This window comes from Rhamphochromis sp. 'chilingali', assembly GCF_963969265.1.
Source record: "Rhamphochromis sp. 'chilingali' genome assembly, chromosome: 15".
NCBI lineage: Eukaryota > Metazoa > Chordata > Actinopteri > Cichliformes > Cichlidae > Rhamphochromis > Rhamphochromis sp. 'chilingali'.
In genome coordinates, this window is record NC_137942.1 from 9,796,904 (window position 1) to 9,817,967 (window position 21,064).

Genomic DNA, 21,064 nt, shown 5'->3' on the forward strand with positions numbered 1-21,064 from the left:
CGCTGTGACGTAATCGGCCTTGAAATGCGTACTTTAAGGCTGCAGACCCTGAATTGGGATACAGCCACTGTCAGCTATTTGAATCCTTAATGGAAGGCCGGAACAAGAGAGGCTACATTATAGTATCAATCTGTTGCAAATATATATAAATATCAGGGGAAAGGGCATTTTTCAACGCAATATATCAAATTATATTTTGGGACTGAACAAGTGCATGTTCTTACACATGTCTAGAATAATTAATTTTCCTTAGTCAGTGAGACACTGTTGCAGTTCTTACATCATTTTATTATACACGTTTTATTCCCTCTGCAGGAACAGCTTATTCTGGTGTCTGTAGATAGATAGATAGATAGATAGATAGATAGATAGATAGATAGATAGATAGATAGATAGATAGATAGATAGATAGATAGATAGATAGATAGATAGATAGATAGATAGATAGATAGATAGATGCATATTAGAAGAATAGAAGCATATTTTATATCAGAATCTCAAACACACAAATCTACAGTTTTTTGGTGACTGCCAGAATTTTTCAATAGCTGTTATCACAGCAACGGGTGTAAAATACTTATTGTAAAAAGTATTTTACACCCGTGGTGTTTTCTGCCTTCTGTATGTCAGAAGTGTCAACACTTTCAGCAGCTTCTTTGTTGTAGTAGACTAGTGTACTATTCCTGATGGAACAATGCTTTAATAGAAAAAAAAACACCTCTTACCTGCAGATGACTAAGTGCGTAGCTACAAAGTGGGATCACTGTGGGTCTTTTTTAGTGAATGATAATGCTTCATGCCAGAAAGATGCACAAATTAGCCCTCTTAGGTTGGAAATGATTCAAGGAAAGTTATACTTACGTCACTGACAACCTTGACAGTGTCTGTGTTGGTTTTATGGTTGCTTTGGAAACCACTCTGCAGTTTGTGTTAGAGGTTGCTTAAGAATACAAACATATTATATCACCCAATGTGAGTTGTTTGTAACTATAAAACAGTGCAAGAGTCCGTGAGTCAGCAATTAGTAGCCCAAAGACATGGAAAAATCCATAATCTTACATGATAAGGGCAATGTTAAAAAATAAATAAATAAATAAAACACTAAAATCTAAATTAAAATGGCTGAAGACATAAAATATGATCTGGAGATTGATTTCTCTCTAATGACCCCAGGTATTGGAAAAATATCAAACTTAGGGTTAAATTTGAATTCAACAACATCCAGTTATAAAATAAAAATTCACTTGCTGCAGATGCGTCATTCTCATGTGTAGTGTATATAGTCATTTGAAGAGTACCTAACATTGGTGACTGCATTTGTAAGGGCCCAAGTATTCAAAGGAAATACTGGCAGAAGGTCTTACTTTCAACATGTGGGTTTTATTATTCCTGAAAAAGACAAAAATAATACATAAACATAATGAACATAAGTGCATTTTAAGAGTGGGATCATAAAAAGTTAACTAAACTAACTGTAATGCACAGAACTACACAAAAATAATGGTTAACAAAATAAGACCTTAAAAAATAAGAACCAGCTTAATCTGTTTACTAGTGGAGTAAAACATTTTAAATGCAAAGGGTTGAACCACTGCAACAATAAATAAATGTGATATAAAGGAATGTAGTTCTCCCTCATCCAGTCAGAGTGGGTGTTTGGGTCTATTTTGTTGACCTATCCATTAGAACTAGCTCTGTTCTCTGACTCCGCTTTTACTCAAACCAGGAAGGACTGGAGTAGCTGACATGTAACTCCAGAAAAATAATGAAGGCAACTTGTATAAATCAATGACAAAACAATATAAATCAAATGTTTGCCTGATTATTTGATAGTGAAATCATTATCAAAATATTTATTTCTACAATTGCTACCTGATTATTTTCAGTATAACTTCAATTGGTGACATAATGGTGACTTCATGATGACATTTTGTGCATTTATGTCAGTGATCAGAACATTTTAAATGTTATTAACTTATATGAAACTAGTTTCTCTTAACTTTCTGTACAGAGGCCATGTAACTACAGTCTTACAGCCTTTGCAGACCAACTCACATATATTCATATATATTCCTTAACATTTAAACCCAGTGACTCACTGAGTAAGGTTACAGACTAATGGGCAAAATGACTCAAAGGAGGAGGAGAGTGAAGTATAGTGTCGATTTTCAGGTCAGACTGGCTCAGACAGATCAAGTGTAGCCTTGTCATGTAGTTTCTTGGTGAGGTGAATAATCACATCAAAACTCCCGCAATGCTATTGTGCATTGTATACACAAAAGCATTTGCATACTGTTCTATACACAAATGCATATCCATATAGTATTTTTTATGTTTTCTACTAGAAAGACAAAAGTACAAAGAGAAAGAGAAAAGCAGAGAAATAGTCTGATTGATAATGCCATTCATATTACTTTCGTTTATTTAACTGAATCAGGAGATGTTAGTCACCTAAAAAGACCCCACACCCCACCCCACACCCCCACCCACCTCCCCAAATATGATAATAAACCACAGCAACATAACTAACAATATGGCAGCATCAGCAGAGATTGCCTTATTTGCTCTCAGCATCATGTTCATTTAACTCTCCATTATATAAAATGCTGATCAGACTTTATGTGTAACGTGACAAACACAGCACTTCCTGGTAATCTATGCAGGAAACCCATCGTTAGCAATGAGAGCGAGTAGTTATTAACTCTGCTACCTGCTCCTCGCAGGAGATTTGTTTCAATGTTATTTTGTAAAATGGGTTTTTTCTTTTCTTTTCTTTTCTTTTTGGTCCAAGTTTGAGATGTGTGAGGAGATCTTCTGGTTCAGCTGTTCACTCTCTCTCAGACAAGTAAACATATTATACACACTAAATACGTTTCACATGAATCAGTGGTAATTGTGCACAGAAATTCATTTCACTGTAGTTGTGTAGCTTCCAATCCATATGTTTGTCCAAATTATATCCTAAAGCCTCAGCAATATTGCTTTATAAAACTTTCATGCCCATAAGACCCCTTTGAACTGAATTGAACTGAGCAGTGTTTGCATCCTCCATTCTTGTAATCTTCTAATGTTGGTGAACAAAGCTCAGCAGGATTTCCCGGCGAGATTCTGATTTCTTCACATCCACAATATCCTTTCTTTCTTTATACTCAGTAAACACATTGAGCCACCGTTCATTTTTCGTGTATAGCATCCGATATGCTTGTCCTAACCATTTGGCTTGGAAGAATATGAGTATTATGTAAAAATAAGGTGCAGCAAATCTATTATTACCAGCACCCTGTGAGTGCCATCTACAGTCTGCAACAAAACACTGCAGTTGTACCAAGCTGCTGCTATCTGAAGCATGGTATGATTACCAGCAGTGACAGTGTGGACAGGGTTGTTTACACCTAATGAGTCTGTGCGTCTATGCATGTTGATTATCGCAGCAAAATATGGGCCTGGAGATGACTACAACAGCAGTAAATATCAAAAAGTTAGGTGTGGTTAGTGGTATATGTCTGTGGACAGATTTTTTTCCCAAGACACAAAATTTGTGGCTGGGATCAAAATAGAGGTCAAGTTTACAGATCAATGTGGTTTGACCCAAGGGTAATGATTAAAGGATACTGGAACTATGGGGTCAAAGGGTTCCGTGGCCTTTTTCCACAAAACATGGTTGAATATCCAGTCTCTTTAATATTCAGTATGTAATTAGCTATTTAAAGTAAGTTTACATTTTAAATATCATTATCCTGGGGGCCTGCTCATTGGTGTCACAGGTCACTCCATCCGTATGGACTGGAGCTCCAACCATAGGTTGTATATGAAAGATAGAAGCCTGATAATTAATGAGTAGAAACAGACAAGTCAAATGCTAAAATTCTTACCACCACCACACTCACCAAAACAAAGGCACAATTGTTCTCTAGTGGTGTGTATCATGCAGTACTGTAGTGCTCCAAAAGCCATCAACACCTCTAATTTGGTTGAAAGATGACATGACTCAGATGGGTACAGTTGCATGTGTCAGTACGCTAAGATCATAAATTTAAGCTACAACAATATGAAATGTTTTAACAACAAATAAAAGCTCAACCTGCATAGTTGTGATGGAGGAAGAAATTAGCTAATGTGATTTTTCCCCTATCACTGTGTCTTAGCCTACTTTATCCCTGGGTTAGCACTTGTTTTAAGGTGTAGCTCCAGAATGTGCTGCACTTTAAAAGCTTATAGAAATAGTAAGGCATTTTTAGCAACCCAATGAAGTATTTATTTTTAAAGTATTCCCCAATTACTTTTAAATAGAGCAAGGATTTTTTTTTAAACATTTAGCCTCACTGATGCTAACAGTCAATTGTGTATTTTTTTTTTTTTTGGGGGGGGGGGGATGACAGCCTGCAGTCATTTGAGTTTTCAACAAGTCTCCCACACGTCTCCTGAGCAATCCCAGCCCACTCTTTTTTCGTCAAATCCCCCAGATTTAGTGGTTCTCTGGCATGGACCTCAACCTTCACTTCACCCCACAGATAAATAAGTCAGGGCTTTGTGCAGGGCTGTCAGTAATGTTCACTCTGGTCTTCTCGAGGCTGTTCTTCACCGGGAGCGACATATGTTTTGGGTCACTGTCATGTTGGAAGTCAAAACAACGACAAATGTAAGTAGCGTCTCTATGCCCAGAGAGCTCTCGCTTCATCTCATCTGACCAAAAGCACTTGGGAAAATTTTGACAAAACCTTTACATTTCCTAGCACGGCTACAAATTTTATTGTGCCACAACACTCACTACTACGTAACCAATTCAGCAAATAAAGATGCAACGGAACAATTTGTATTGAACACAAGTGCTTTTTTATTGCAAGTATTTATTGGTACCTCAAATGGTTCCCATGCCAGTCACTGAACAGAAACCGCTCCAAGGTACTGAATGAGACAGTTGGGCTGCTGGTCAGGGGCAATTTAAGTTTTACATATTTACATTAAAAGGTGGAACTGTTACAAATACTGAACTAAACTCATGGCAATGCAAAATTAAAGCTCGTCCCCATATCCCTCTGAAAGTTACACTAAAGACATCATTAGCATAGCAATAAAGGCACTCTGCTGTTTGTTATCCACATACTGATCTTAAATAAGAGAAGTTCACTTCTGGGACTATTACAGTAAGACTGATGATAGAGTTGATATTTTAAAAGAAATAATAAATGGGAATTTCAATTTGTTAAATGCACAATTTACCAGGCAAACGACAACAGAAGGCTAACGCACTTCATATATTAAACTGACTTAAATTAGAAATCTAAAAAAAGCAGCATGTCAAGAAAAAAAAAGCAGGCATTCTTTACACAAGGTTCTACGCAACAACGCATACAATACAGCACTTTGAATTCAAGGCCCACGGGTCTTTCCATTACAAAGGAATACACACTCATTAGAGCACACTGCTTCAGCACAATGGGGAAGAACAGAAAATAAGAAAAAATAAAACATGGAGGCCTTGAATCTTAATGTCACCTTAGACACTCTAGCTGACTTTTTTTGTGTGAGATATTTCAGTATAAACCTGGTGCCATAATCAAAAAGTCAGAAAATACAAACAGGTGGAAAAACACCACTGTAGTTAAACTGTATTATTCAAATATATTAAAGCCTAAATGGTTTAAACCCTGTTACTTGGATAATACATTTTACATGTTTGTATATTATGAAACTGCCCAATCTTTTTTGAAGCAAGTTGCTGAAATCAAATCAATTCTGTAGGCTTTCACTTACAGCTATTTTGGAAACGAGGCTTCAACATTTATGAGCATTTGCCTCCTTTTCCTCCTCTTTGGTTTAATGTGTCCGTTGCAAATTTACTAAACGTCAATAAACACATCCTGTCAGGCACAATATGTGACTGTTATAAGCTAGAAAAGGCGATCGAGTAGACATGAGCTCTTAGTGCAGTCCCTTATTAATTTACCAGCCAACTACGGACCTCAAAGTTGAAAAGACAAAAAATAAACTTGAAATTGATATTGAGATGCTTTTTGGCATCACGATGTTCAAATAGATTCTGTAATTAAAAATTAAAAATTAAAAAAAAATTAAAACTTGTTTACCTCAAACAAGCAAAAGTTAGAATTTTAACTGGTAATATCAGTTTTACACAAGTCAATAAATAATTAGAACGAAAAATCTGCAAAATCTCGTGCCGTTTCAAATGTTGGCTTTATTTAATTTATTGATACTGACTTTTTATAGCCTGACAGATATGTGAAGTCTTTAATTATATATTTTTTTCTATTTAATGTGCTTATTTTGACTTAAAAAACGCAACGCCTAATGTTTTTTTTTGTTGTTGTTAAGTAACCAAAATTATAAACCAAGTTGCATAGGTATTCACCTTGGGATTTTTAATCACAACTTTTTCGTCACTATTATTGCATCCATTTTCACCTGTTAAGTTTAATTTAGGATAAAAGCAATGTAATGGACAAATCTTAAAGAACATAGCAATAAGCCACACTTACATGCCATATACAGCAAATGTATGGAGGATATGGTTGTTCTCTGTTACAGTCACCTATACCAGGGAAAACAGTGGCTGAGAGACTGTGACAAAAAAAAATTAATTGAAGCCACATGCAATAAACTTGTGGTCTTGTTGCCTTTGTAACGGTTGCTTCAACCAGATGTAGTAAGTTGCCATTTTTAAAGCAACTTTCGTTGGGGTCAAGTTGGCACGCAATAAATCGCCAAAAAGAGAAAATCTGTTTCCAACAACATACACAGAAATTCACATTAACTACTTACATTCAGAGTCAAGCCAGAACCTCACAGATATGAAACACAGATTCCTGCAAAAATAGTGACATAGTTTCTGTAGGACAGTAATTTAACTGCAAAATAGCATGGGTGCTTGACAACCTATCAAGTCCCCTAATGCAAAATGATGCAAGGCAGCAAGACTGACTCAGAACGACTGGAATATGTTTGCAGTCTGCATTTATAAATCAAATGGCAGATATTTGTCAGCCTTTGCTAATCTAAGAGTGACTGCAGTCAGTCCAACTCAAATCGTTACTGCTTGGCCCTGTTCAAATGGCAGAGGAGATCTAAAGTGGTCACCCACAGGTTGAGGGTGTTATACATTAAACCACTGGTGGCTTGTGACCATAACTACTTGCAGTCCAACAGCAAACAAATTCAGTGCAATCAAACTGTTGCAAGAAGGTTGCCATCCTACTTTTACTCATGTGTGACTGAGCCATAAGACAGACATTATAATCTGTTCTGTATTGGACTTTTTAAATATATTTTTAAATACATTAATAAAATTCCTACACTGGGTTGCAAGAATGGGTTCTTAAGAAGGTCTACACCGAGTCAGTAGTATATAATATAACGAACAAGCAGTCTGATTTGATGCCTCTAAATAAAGTTCTGAGAAGTGAAGTATTAAAAGCACTTTAAAGTCACAAACATTAGCGTCCAGAGGGCTCTTACAATTAATGAAAAAAAGCAAACAAGAATCAGCCCTATCGAGGAATCGGATCGTCTTCACGAGGGGCAACGCTTCAGCTTTAATTAGGCTTAAAAGTAGCAATTTAAATACTTAAATAGATAGAAAATTTTTGCTGTATTTTAACACAAACTGTACACATCTGGTATCAATACATATAAAAATTACAAGTGCAGTTATTTTAGAAAGGAAACCCTTTGATAAGTCATTATCAAAAATACGTAGCATTAGTAGCACTTTTTGTTCTTGTTTTCTAGTAAACTTTACAATGCTACATTACACTCCAAAAAGAAAATGAGATTTTTCTTCTTCAAGTCCAACTTCACTGCAGCCGTGATACAGAAGTCAATGACCACTACTATAATCTTCTGATGCTGGATCCACCTTTTTTCTTGCCTCCTTATCCATTCTCCTTTGTAAAGCACTTCCTCTTCACCATCCACTTGCTCCTCAGTCCATCATACACTGGCTACTCGGCTCTCTCCTCTTTAAAATTTAGTCAACTTTTTCTACTTTGCCAATGATCTTCTCCTCAAAGATGGGCAGGATAGCGTCATCTTCACGTACCTCTTCAAACACCACCCCACAGTCAAACTCATCGCTTACCTTCTTGAAATAATACCTAAAAAGAGAAAAAAAAATAATACAAGGTCAACTTGACTTTCTTTGATACCAGAAGACACCCCACATGTTACCCAGTAGCACCGTGAGTCTCACCTGTAATTTCCTTTCTTTGTTAGCAGTTCTTTGAACTGGCCCAGCGTGACAACCCTCCCTTTGACAGAAGTCCTGTAAGGTATCAGCTCCTCACAGAAGTAGTACGCCACAGTAATGTTTTCACATGGCTGCTTTTTAGTAGCTTTGTGTCTGAAAAGAGTAAAGAGAGGATTTTTTTTTAGAACATTTGAAGTTCTCTCATGTCCAAAGCTATGTAAAACATTTTTCACTTAAAAGACACACAGAGGGAAAAAAGTCTACTTTGAATAGAGTTTGCTGAGACTTAGAGTAGTGACAATTGTAAGTTACTCAAAAAAATCACAGCAATAGATGGAAGAACAGGGGAAAAAAAGACTAATTGAATTCATGGACTGGAAAGGAGGTTTACATTTTTGCTACAAACTTGATCAATTGTATAACTTGATTCAAGTTACGGAAAGTTTCAGATATAAACTGATTTTTGTCCGCAATTTATAGCCTGTGATTTCATGATGAATCAAGGCCAATAATCACAGCTGAGAGATGTCAATGAATAAGCAGCTATCATTAGTCAACACGTTACTGTAGGAGTGCATTTACATAGCATCGCATCCATCTGGCCTCTAACAGATGGCAAAATGCAGGTGGCCGTTTTTCCATCGATCTAAACACACAGCTTTCATTATAGGATACATACATTGGTTTTGATGCATTCGTATTAATACGTCTCTGCCGCATGATTTTCTCTTTTCTGCAAGAATTGCGGATGCAAATTAAGCCTGATATTCACAATTTGCTTCCAAAATCCTCATCCTTGTGAGTCACAGCTGGTCATGCAAACACGACACGCATGCTTTTGGATTCAGTGTCACATTTACCAAAGATGTCATTATCCACCTCAAACATGCTCCCTCAAGTAAACATCCATAAATCTAGTTAGAAATCACAGAAAGATTAGAGAGAAGATACTTATGACTCCAGAATTTCTGTGAGAACCTAGCCTTTAAGCTTCTTTAATAAGACACTTCAAATAATCTAATACCAGTACACAGCACAGAGAGCATAAAAGCTTCCGAGTCTCAAAAATGAAGAAAATCTAATCTGTAGAAATCTGAGGTAAAACTGCTCTCAGCTCTGACCTCAGTAAACACTTTCCTGATGAGTTTAGAGCAGCGGTGTCAAACATATGGCCCGTGGGCCGGATATAATTGTATCAGGCGAGTGAGATAATTTCATATGTCAATTATTAATGGCCCATTGGTATGTGCGAGCCGAATCTTCAGCCCTGCTGAGAATCCAGGAAGGAGTGGGACTTTATTTTGATGGGCACACCATCCGGCCAATCACATGCAAACCTTTATGTGAAACAAGAAAGGGGTGCAGACGTTCTGAAGCCAGCCAGTATAGGCATACAGGCCAGGTACACAGAAGTAAACTCAAAAGTGTCGGGAAGAAGTGAAGAAAGGAGCAAAATGTAAAATGAGCATCATGAAGCCATTTATAATTCTTATAATTCTTAACTTGTTTGATCTGCTGCTCACCACAAACAAGCACAAGCAGACATTTTGGACTTTTAACTGTATTTTCATATTTTTTGCAGCTTTTCCTATTGATAAAACCCTCCCTTGTAGCCATTCATACTACACAAAGTAATTAAACAATAAATAATCAAATGACAGAATAGTTTCTGCTTTTTACTTTCTACTGTAGACATTTTTTTACGACTACAGCTGAAAAAAAGGACAGTCTGGGCAATGAGCTAACAGAACTTGTTTTGTAATTTTACACATTTATTTCTTACAATTTAAGTCCAAAGAGTCAAGACAGATTTCTTTCTTTGTCGCAGGAGCCTTTTCGTTATCGTGTAGAAAAACGGACATGGAATTTCTTTACACTGACAGGAAGGCGGAGTTTCACTCGTCCGGCCCACTTAAGATCAAAGTGGGCTGTATGTGTCCCGCAATGTAAAATGAGTTTGACACCTCAGGTTTAGAGGCTCCGTCATTTTGGGTCACAGTGAATAAAGTTCATTTTGTAAAATACGGCCCATCTAAAAGGACTGGTGGATTCTCCAGTTTATGCTCATGTGCTAATGAATCGTGAATAACAAGTTCAGTTTCAAAATATTAAGACGGTGATGACAAAAACGCTTTCGAAGAAAATAAGTGACAACAGTGGCTACGCCCAGCTTTTATACTGCCAGTGATGCAGGGTTTCCAGTATACGCCCCAGCCCACAGCTGTCTCACCAAAAGTATCAGAAATTCTATATTTATAATTTAGATTTATGTATAATTATAATTCCTAAATACTATTATTATTATTATCCTATTGTCCTTCATATTTTCTGTATTCCAATTTTGCTGTCATCTTTAAGTAATTTTTTTAGAGGTGCGTACTCGAGTTACGGAAAGGTCCGGTCAGTAAACGAATGCCAGACCTCGCAAATCTAACAGGAGGATTCAGGAGGTGGTGTCACGTAATCTTTCTTTCATCTGCAGTTCTCATGCTCTTCCTCATCTGGTAGGCAGCTATCAGGCAGTCAGACATCAAACAGAAATACATGTTTCTCAAATAACATCAAAAACAGATCCTTTTTGTAACACTCTAGCTAGTCTGCCGCTCCGGGAACAGAGAAAACATACACTCCTACTTCCTCTGTGACCTAATTTTTTTTTTGGTCTTCACAGAAACTAATCACCAAGAAATCTGATGATCTCAGCCTTCAAGTCTGATCAATTTATTTGTGAGCAGTTGAGGAAATGATAAACCTTAGATCATGAAAATATTCTGCCACATACAGTTAACAGTAAAACCATTGTTATTAAATCAGTAATAATCCTGCAAAAGGGCAGTACTGCAGGAAAGTGCTATTTGTCCATTATTTTCCACTGACTTAACATGTCGCACACAATGTTAAAAGCTATTTGTGGAACACAGTGGACGTACTCGGGCTCGGAGAGCTCGCTGAGCTGAGGGAACTGTACGGGCCTGACTGCTGTGCGATCCCTCTGGATCACCTCCAGCACATACCTGAGAGACCAAAAAACCCCGGTGGTTAGACACAGACCAGCTTAAAAAAAAAAAAAAGAGGCACACGGGCTAAAGATTTTCACTAGATAACAGGGAAAGGGCTGGCTTTCTCTTTTGTGGCTTAACTAATATATATAAATTACAGTCTGTGACATGCAAACCCTTTTCAAACCGTTTACACAAGCTTGTCTGTGCCTTTTAAATCTCTTTGTATTTCACAATATATTTGAGATTTCTATCTGCTGACAGCCAGCAATGACTTAGCTCCCAGAGCTGAAGAGGGGAGCAATTGTCACAAGTACGACAGAGCAGGGTACAGATATGGCAGAATATTATATTCTTTGGAAAAACTGAAGAACTAAACAAGTGGACATGAGTCATATCTGTTCTTTTACCTTTGCTTAGGCTGCAATGTTCCGGACTTCATCTTCTCCTCCTCGAGTCGCCGGCAAACCTCCTCCAGCTGAATGAGGGGGCTGGGAGCTGGGTTGGGCGGCATGGTGGGATCCTGGATGAAAGGGTGAGAGGGCTGCACACTGTTCCGCAGCTGACCACTGATGCACGGATGCATCGACCCCGTTGAGCCGAGGCGGGATCCCTCATGTCCAACAGTCCTTTTGGACCCAGTGGTGCTCCTATGATAAAAAACATATCAGCAATTTATTTAATAAAATAAAGAAACATGCTTATTTTAGCATATTTTAGCTTTACTTGTGCACTGGTGACGTAGTGGCATGAGCACATGTCTAAAATGTTTTAGTTTTATTTAATTTAAAAAAAGGAAAAAAAATTATGTTTTCTAATAAAAGGTAATCACTGACCCATATGGGCTTCTCTTATGCTGAACCATTTCTTTCTGTCCTTCCATCAGCCACAAAAGGATCTTCTGGTTTTTCTCCATCTCCTCTCCAGGCCCCGGCATGTCATAAGGCCGCAATTCCTCACCTCTCTTTGATGCTCTTTTACACTGTGTGCCACCTCTGCCGCTGCAAAATAGAAAATAAATAACTGATAAGTAGAAAACAACAGGTATTTTTCATGTGTGAATTCAGTTTTTCTTAGTTTGTTCCTTACATGTACCCTGCATAGTCCATGGGGTTGGATCCCATGCCGTCTGCATAGCTGCGAGACTTTGATCCGTAATGACTTGACTCGGTGCTCCAGGGAAAGCTCCCATGCACATGCGTGACTAAATCAGCCTCCACCTGCTCTTTGGGCTTGCCCACGCTTGTGTGGTGGCCATGGTGTTTGTGGTGGTACAAGTGGCTAGTTTCTCCCTTGAAACCGTGCCTGGATGCATGTTTACCCTGGCCTGGCATCCCAATCCCTTTTATCCCTGGGAAACCGTCTGGTGAGCGCGACTTCGGAGAATGACGGCCGGTTCCCGGCGACTGGCAGCCCGGGGTCTTCATGACTCGCTGCACGTGGTCGTCCAAGATGCTCTCTGGGTTTTCTTCATGAGCATCTCCGACAAAAGGAGCGCTGTAGGTGTTGTCAGCATAGCGAGGGTTGTAATTCTGTGAATAAGCACCAGGGGGGAACCTGTGACTGGATAATGATGTTGCTGTGGCCATCATGACTTCGTCAGCCTCCTCTTCCTTTAGCACAAACACATATACGCACAATGTAAAAGATAAAACCTTGAAATAAAAATCTAAATAAAGATAAACACAACATATAACACAAAGAAAACACAAAAAAGGCTAACCTAATTTATAAATAATGTATATATACTCGTAGCATGGATTACAATGAATGTTTAAATCATATAGCAAAGAAATACAAAATATGTAAATGTGCATTTTATTTATTCACCAGCTGTGTTCCATGTGCACTATCAGCACAACTGATGCTATTCCACCAGGCTGCAGCTGCAGTACTTATTTCAACCTGAAGATGGCAGGTTTAACCTTAAGTTGAAATGTGTGTTCTCCTTCTTAATGCAGCAGTTTGGAGACAATCTATGAATACAACCGTTTCAGCATCCAAATAGCATATTTCTGTGGCTTCGTGTCATGACAAGCAGAATTGCTACAGCTCGAGCGCTGACTGACTGGGACAAAACTCTCTGACAGACTCGTCTCCAGGGGGATTTAAAGGGTGGGGTGCTGCAGGCTTTCATAATAGGTTTTGATAAGCAGGCACTGTAGGAAGTGCAGGACGTGCAATGTTAAACGGAAAGAGTGAACGGAGAATGCCGGTCAAGAACTGCATGGTCATGTTGTTATTCCTATATGGCCCAGGATCTCACGCCTCTGTTAACAGAAATACTTTATTCTAAATGAAATACTGACATAACAAACCATCATAAAACATTACTAGATTTTTTTAATGTAAACTTCTAGGAGTGTAATGTCTCTAGAAATCCACACTTGAGCTCGAGCATTTTTATTTGATACTCGTGGTTGAAAAAATAAATCCCTATCAGAGATTACCGATCATGACAGGATCACGAATGATATATAATTTCCCCTCTTCTAACTTGTTTCCACATAATCCTTGATGTGAATGATATTTTAGCTTAGCACTAGCATGCTTCACTACTATACAATAAGGCCCCGTGGCTATTTAAACAAAGCAGCATTAAGCAAAGGGCAGATTTACATGAGCACTTTAAAACTATTTCTCCACCTATTCAAACACATGTTGTTTACACCAAACCAAAATGAGCACCTATTTACAACAACGGCTCTTGACTTGTGGTTAAAACTCATGACACAGTCATCATGTAATCCTACTGCCCCCTGTAATCTCAACAGTCATGCCAGTAGGTTGTCCAGGGTGACAGTAAAGACCTTAAGCATTCAGTTTTACCCTGATAATAATATATTCATCATAATTTCCCGGGGAAATTTGGATAAAGAGAAAACATTTTATTGTAGGTGGAGAAATGAGCACCATACGCCTTTTATTTTGCCTCCTGTATAAAGGTGGGAACATTTTGGCAGAGAAAGAAGGTAAAGGAGAGAATATGTATATATGGAAAGACAGATTTTACTTTTCATTTTTAACCAGCACAAGCTCAAACCTTTCATGCCAGCTATGTCAATAATTAAATCAACCTTCAATAGATCTCCACTTGTAAACATGCCAAACCATTTTTTGAGCGCTGCCTCTGTGCTCGCCATCCTCTTACTCCAACTGTGTGAAAAGGAAACTCAGCCTGTTCATACACGCAGTTAACTTTCTCATGCCCACGGCTTTCTTAGATGCAGCTGTATTGCAAAATATGACCCATGCAGCCAAGTATTTTTTGGCAAGTTTTTAAGTAATTGATGTTTCTTTACATCTCCGCGTTCCATCCGGATATCTGCGCTAGCCGAGCCCACAAAATCCACACAGAACAATGAAGAAGAGACGAGCAGATATTTCGAGGAATCAATGAGAGCCCTGCTCACAATCTTTTGCCGATAATTTGCTTACTCCGTACAATAATTACATTATGTGAAGTCCTAATCAAATTTTGTGCAGAATGCATGACGGAGCTGTGGAAAGCTGAAAAGTTGCATTGTCATGGAATCAGATTTTGGATTTTTTAACAAGATGGCACACCCTTAAAAATCTAATTTTATGCTACAGACACCATAACTATATCACATTTTACTGCTTCTGATATCCTCATTTACAAGCTAAAACCCAAGCTCACATTTCCAAAGTATTACTTGATGAATGGCGTCCTCGCCTCCCGTTTCCACAGGCCAAACCTTCAGCTGCGTGATGGCACCTTCTTTCCTTTCATAGCTACCCACATAAATTGCCTGCCTTGAGACTTAATACTTGGCACCGTACACTGAGGGAGATTTCATTTGTGGTTTCAGGAACCATTTCATCAACATTCAAGTGACATCAAACAGGCGGCTCACTGTTCCAGGCTTACAAGTGGCGGAATGTGCAGGTGCTCCATCTGATTCACAGACAAAGCCAGATTGCTGACAGGCCAAGGACAGAATTCTCCAAGTGATTCATAATGTTTTTTTATTCCCTATTCAAATGGTTGGCCTCATTAATTTCATTAAGGCCAGGTGGATTTAAGTCTCCTTTGTTACTGAAGACTTAAAGCTCAACGGCCGAGCACACACCTCACAGTCTGGCTCAGAAATAAGCATCGGTAGAATCTACTGTTACACTTCAACCAGCAATCTGCTTTTCAATAAGCTTTCACAATCTATTCAAGTATTCTTTTATTAAAGTAAACCAAACTTAGTAAATTGGGAAAACAGAGCTCTTTGATTTTACCATTTGCACTGTGAGGACTTTAAATGTGATCTTTAAAACCAGCCCTTCATGTTGCAATCACAAACAATCTCTGACTCAAGCTTTGCAAATGAAAAAAATGTTTTAAGTTTAGTTCTTTAGGTCACTGTACTGCATTTTTCATTATTAGCTGACATATTACTGATGATATAGCAAATAAAAAAGAATTGTTCCTTTGCCCCAAAGCATTTTTAACTTTAGGAACTCATACTTTAATTTCCCCTATCCCCTCATCACTAAAATTCTTCAGTTGTGTTACACAGTAGTAGCAATATTCAGCTCCTAACACTTCCTCACATGACTTGAATGTGTAACCAGTAGCTCTGCACTGTTGAGACTATATTAGAGGTCATTCAGTGAACACGTGATTCCATTGAGCCTGAACCTCTGTAGAAACCGCTAAAGGATGCTTCTTATTCATATAAATTAGGCAGAATTAACAAAATACAGCTTCTGATTGTTCTTTAAATAGTATACGCTTCTTCAGAAAACAGAGAGAACATACCAACTGTACTCTCTTCAGTCGTTCCTCTAGTTTCTCCTGAGCCTCCCTCTCTTTCAGTACGCCCTCCAGTCTCCTGATCAGCTCTGCAGCAAACCTTTCTGGCTCCACGTGTATATCCTTTGGAATCCGGTTTGGGCGCTGGAGAAAGAAATGTCAAAATGTAAGCACTGCTGCATTACTGTCAAAGCCACTTCAGCAGTCCCAGGATGTTTTCCCACCTTGGCCTCCAACATCCTTTCAGCAATCACATTAAAGTGCTTAAACATAAGCAGGAAGACATTAAACTAGATGGTGTTGAGTGTTAAAAACACCAAAGGGATAATAAATTTAAGTATTAGCAAATGTGCCACAACTTTACCACTAAATATCACTAAAGCTGATGGGCTTTTTTTCAGTATGCTTCATTCACTGCTGTAAAATACTCTTAACCTTGCAAGTCTGAGTATTTGCTCAAGACTGATTGGTGTGAACCATGAAAAACCTTAAAATAAGTATTAACAGTAATTATTTCTGAAGATGTGGGTTTGCTCCCCAGCAGTAGGGACTCACCAGTTTGGTATCTGAATCATTTAGTCTTCAATTCAGTTAATAATATTTCATTGACAAGTGTCTTGCCATATTGTACAAAGAACTTTTACAGAAGAATATCAGGGCAGCACAACCTTAGGAGAGGTTGACTAATGGAAAAAGACAATGACAGAAAGAACATTAGTATGAATGACAAGACGTTAATCTTATTGAAGTTTTAAGGCATGAACTAAAAATATTAATGATAATTTTAATGAGCTAAAACTGTTTTGTTGGAATAAAATGGCACAAAATTATTGTTTGTGCTGCTTAAGGAGGTTCTCTGACATAAAAGTAAGATAAGATAACTCTTAATTGTCATTGCACAGTCATACCTCGTACAATAACACAACGAAATTGGAAAACTGTCCCATGTCGGCACTAAACACACAAAAAAAAAAACACAACACAGTAAACCTTAAAGTGCAAAAAAAAGATATGAATAATAAATTAAAGAATGAATGTTCATTGTGCATTATTGCCCCCCCCACAAAAATAGCTAATCAGGTCAGCTGTTAGCACTGATTAGGGCTATTGCCCCGTTGTAAAAACAACAGGGCAATGTAGTTCATATATTTAACTAACATAAAGATCAAATCACATTTTCTCATAAACACAGTTATCTTAGAAATACATCACTTACATTATTTTACTTACTTACATTATAATACATATATTTGATAAAGGTGTCTTTCTTTGTGAGGACATAAAGCGATTTAGACCAGATTTAATAACGGCCTCATTCTACAGATATGTGACAAATTCAATTTAAAGCAGGAATGCTTGGTCCCTACAGTGAGGGGGATCCACCAGAGCTGTTATGCTGTGGGAGCATTTTTCTGGCATAGCTGGGCCCAACTAGACCCCTGCTTTTCCGGGTGTTCGTCTTTCATGTCTGTCATGATGGAAGTAGTCTGCTGAATTGAAAGACAGTCATGCGTAGGTCTTGTGGGGGTTGGGATGAATATCAAAATGATGTAAAACATATTCTACTGCTTTTACCATAGGCATATTTAAACCTTGTTAACCGACTGCAGATTTAACACACCACAGTCACAAAAACTCTAAATGGAGGCTTTGGGAGAACTGTCCAGTAGAGTTCCTGGGACCTCGAGAATTAACACCAATGAGCACTAAAGCTGTTGTGCCAGCATTCATTAGCCCAACACCTTAGAAAGACAGTTAATGTTGTTTTTTGTTCTTTTAAATAAGGTTTTAAATAATATTAAGTACTGCATGATTTCCTTCCACTTTTCCACCACTTTAATTTATTTCCTTGTTTGATTGCTTTTTTAGTGTACCTACCTTTAAGTATTTGTATGTTAATATAATTACATTGTCATTTCAAATAAAATAAATTCTACTGAAATTCTACTTAATTACACAGGAACTGCAACTTTAGTCTTGGGATTTTTTGTAAAGTGTACAATTTCTTCTCCTGTCAGTGTATGCAATTACACTGCAATCTTACCTATTCAAACTGTGCCCCCGATTTGAATCCAGTAAGTGCAAAAATAACTTGACAAGAGACTCTTCTTTAAACATATTTAAAACATAATCTCTGTTTTTTCTTATTAAAAAAAAACTGAAGAGTAATTTGTTAGGGGTAGAGATTTGGGCTCTTCTATATAGTCAATTCTTACATCTTAATGAGAGGCTGGATGAGGCATTTTAATTTGACGCTTTACTCCAAGGCCTAATTAGAGCTCGAGTTTCCTACCAAGAGAGAGCAGGAGCTGCAGAGGGAGGCATCAGGCTGTCACAGGGAAAGGTTCATGTCTACTAGGCTTCAAGCGCACGCAGCTTAGGAAAGCATCAAGCTGCATTTAGACAGACTACTCTTTCACCATCAGCTATTCTTATACTCCATCACAGGACCCCGCGACACAGCAGAGCTTAAATATGCACATCTCCAATGGCGGAGCAGAAAAAAATAAGCCAGGAACCGACAGCTAAAGGTGTCGAGGCAGAAATGGAGAGAAAAGGGAAATAACCCATGAATAACTCACTGGAATATGAGGTAGTGGCACTAGCCCATTTGCTCTGGCACTTTCATGCATCTCGCGGCGATGCTGCTTGCGGTATCTGTAGGGTGGAACCCCATCTCTGGAATTAAACAAAGACATTTTCATAAAACATGCTCATGAATAAACAACAGAGGCAGCTTTGAAGTTGAAAGCTTTTCACAGAATTTGTGCCTAAAATGAACACCTAGATAGTGATTAATTCGTAAAGCAGGACAGGTATGCTCACAGGCTAATAGTGTCCCTTCTGCACAAGCGGCGTTGCACATTATGGTCACATATCACATGCAGAAGAGTGTCATTTTATATGATATTACTCATTCTGGGGTTTTTTTCCTGTTCTGGAAGTCCTGGATCAGTTAGCTGATAACAGCCTCTAATCCATTCAGCTTCAAAAACATTTTTGTGCAATTGTGCATGCTTTGAAGCTTCGTTGGCTGAATTCCCCAGTGTCATATCTGCAACTAAAAGTCTTTATTTTGCATATCTTCATTCAAAAGCACACAACTGGCAATGACTTAAAAACACTGAAATCCAAGTTGCACTAAAATATATACTATTCCCACATATAATAGGATCCTGTCTATTTTATTGGTGAAGGTAAAACTGTCATTCCCCTAAAAGTTGTAACCTGCATAGCCTGTTTTAACTGGTACAACTGTGTGTGAAATGTTTGGATGAAGCCAAAATACATACACACTGCTGTCTGTAAGGGAAATGGTGTCTGCGTCACTGGACATGCTCTGTTGCTCACTGTCATTGGCGCTGGTGGCAGGAGCCATAACATGGCCAGTGTTGACGTAGTACGGGTTGATTGTCTCCCGACATGGTGCATGCCTGGAAAAATGAGGGGAAAAAAAGAAAGAAGAAAAAAACAAAAAACAGGACATGGTGACAAAAGGGTAACAAACAGAAGTAGACCGAGATATGAAAGGCATCCTCAAGTTTTTTGGATGATTTCTAAGGTAGTTAACATACCAACATAAACAAGATTAGAAATGCTACATCTTGTAAAACACCAGCCTTCAGGCCAAGAATCAGTTGAACTGAGTGCATTAATGAGAAGTCAGTTTTGTTTTGTTTTTTGTGCAGTATAGGCAGCAGTGTGCTGTCTTCACAACTTTGAAGCAAAGAATAAAGGAGCAGAGGACATACAATTTGCATATAAAAACAAATCAATACATGAATGAATATTTGTTGATTGATTGATATTTTATCTTGCTTTTTTTTAAACTGAGTTTGCCTCAAAGTAAGGATGAAGTAAGCAGGATGGATAAACTCTATGTCACTACATTCTGGAGTTTATTTGTTCCTGCTATTTATTTTCTGTAACATACTCATTTAAATGTTTTCCATCTGTCAGAAAGCTCTACTATTATAACAGAACCTGCAGCTCTTGTAGCTGGATGAAGATTTCTATCTTCAACCACAGGAATGAGGATAGGAGAACATGAGAGTCCTTCGATTTAATTCTTCATATTTGCTTAATTTTTTGCCATTGTTGGCATAAGTGAGATTGGATTTAAGTTCATATAGGCCCACCAATTATACACAACTTAGGTCATTTGCAAATACTATACAGTGTTTTCCCAAGTTTGACAGTGAGCCTAATGCTAGTTTATATCAATCCCCTGACCCCTCGCGCCACCTGACTGCCAGTGATTCACATCTGAAAAATGTCTGGCACAAGGAAGCAGAGGCTTCAAAGGCCATAAACAGCCATTAACTGCGAGTTATGAGTGACTCCGTTTGTTCATACAGTGTAAAAGGTTTTTATCTTTTTTATTTATTTTTTTGCTGCTGTAATATCCTGTCACTCGCACTTCTATCTCTTTGGCATGGCTTACACAAACAGGCTCTCAACCAGAGTAAAGTAAGAGCAACAGAGAGCAAGAAAGGCTAGCAACAGCATTTTTGATAGCATTTCAGCATGTAAAATACTCAAATGCCCTGTGTGCCCTGTGGCTCAAATCAGAGTCACAGGGCATTGGGGCCTATTCCAGCTGTCATAGGGCAAAAGGCAGGGTACAACCTGGACAGACCACCAGTCCACAGCAGGAACACAGAGATGACCATTCACGCTCACATTCACACCTACGGACAATTATAGGATCACCTTACGTGCATGCTTTTGGATAGTCGGGGGAAGCTGGAGTACTTTGGGAGAACACAGGAACTTGGAGAACATGTAAACTCCAGATGGCCTGATCAGGGATCTTATTGCTCTGAGGCAACAGTGCTGACTGCTGCACCATCATGCCATACTCTTCAAATTCAATACCAGAGTATTGGACAGTCAAATGTCAGACACATCCAGATGCAATTCTTCCTCATAGATTTAATGAAATTTAGGGAAACTTCTTTTAAAACCTTTTACATTTTTAGAAAACATTTCTATAAATGTTTTTCTGTAACTGTGAGACACCTGCTGCTGCCTATCTTGGCCAGGTCTCCCTTGAGAGTTAAGAGTTTCCTTGTTAAGAGCCAGAGTTCAAAA

The 21,064-nt window shown here is 38.2% G+C and overlaps 1 protein-coding gene across 6 annotated transcripts in view; it reads right to left on the reverse strand.

The window, feature by feature from the left end:
• Positions 1 to 4,822: 4,822 nt before the first annotated feature.
• Positions 4,823 to 21,064, reverse strand: part of axin1 (axin 1) — a 29,876-nt gene continuing 13,634 nt past the window's right edge. For 4 of the 6 annotated variants that reach the window (XM_080904211.1, XM_080904210.1, XM_080904212.1 and 1 more), the window contains 9 exons: positions 19,264 to 19,404; positions 18,553 to 18,649; positions 15,977 to 16,114; positions 12,292 to 12,815; positions 12,039 to 12,203; positions 11,613 to 11,852; positions 11,134 to 11,217; positions 8,207 to 8,356; positions 4,823 to 8,111 (listed from right to left, as the gene is read on the reverse strand). In XM_080904211.1, the coding sequence (XP_080760337.1) occupies positions 7,985 to 8,111; positions 8,207 to 8,356; positions 11,134 to 11,217; positions 11,613 to 11,852; positions 12,039 to 12,203; positions 12,292 to 12,815; positions 15,977 to 16,114; positions 18,553 to 18,649; positions 19,264 to 19,404 (1,666 nt within the window). In that variant the 3' untranslated portion in view covers positions 4,823 to 7,984. The remainder of the gene's footprint in view (positions 8,112 to 8,206; positions 8,357 to 11,133; positions 11,218 to 11,612; positions 11,853 to 12,038; positions 12,204 to 12,291; positions 12,816 to 15,976; positions 16,115 to 18,552; positions 18,650 to 19,263; positions 19,405 to 21,064) is intronic. The other 2 variants (XM_080904213.1, XM_080904214.1) reach the window with 2 other exon arrangements.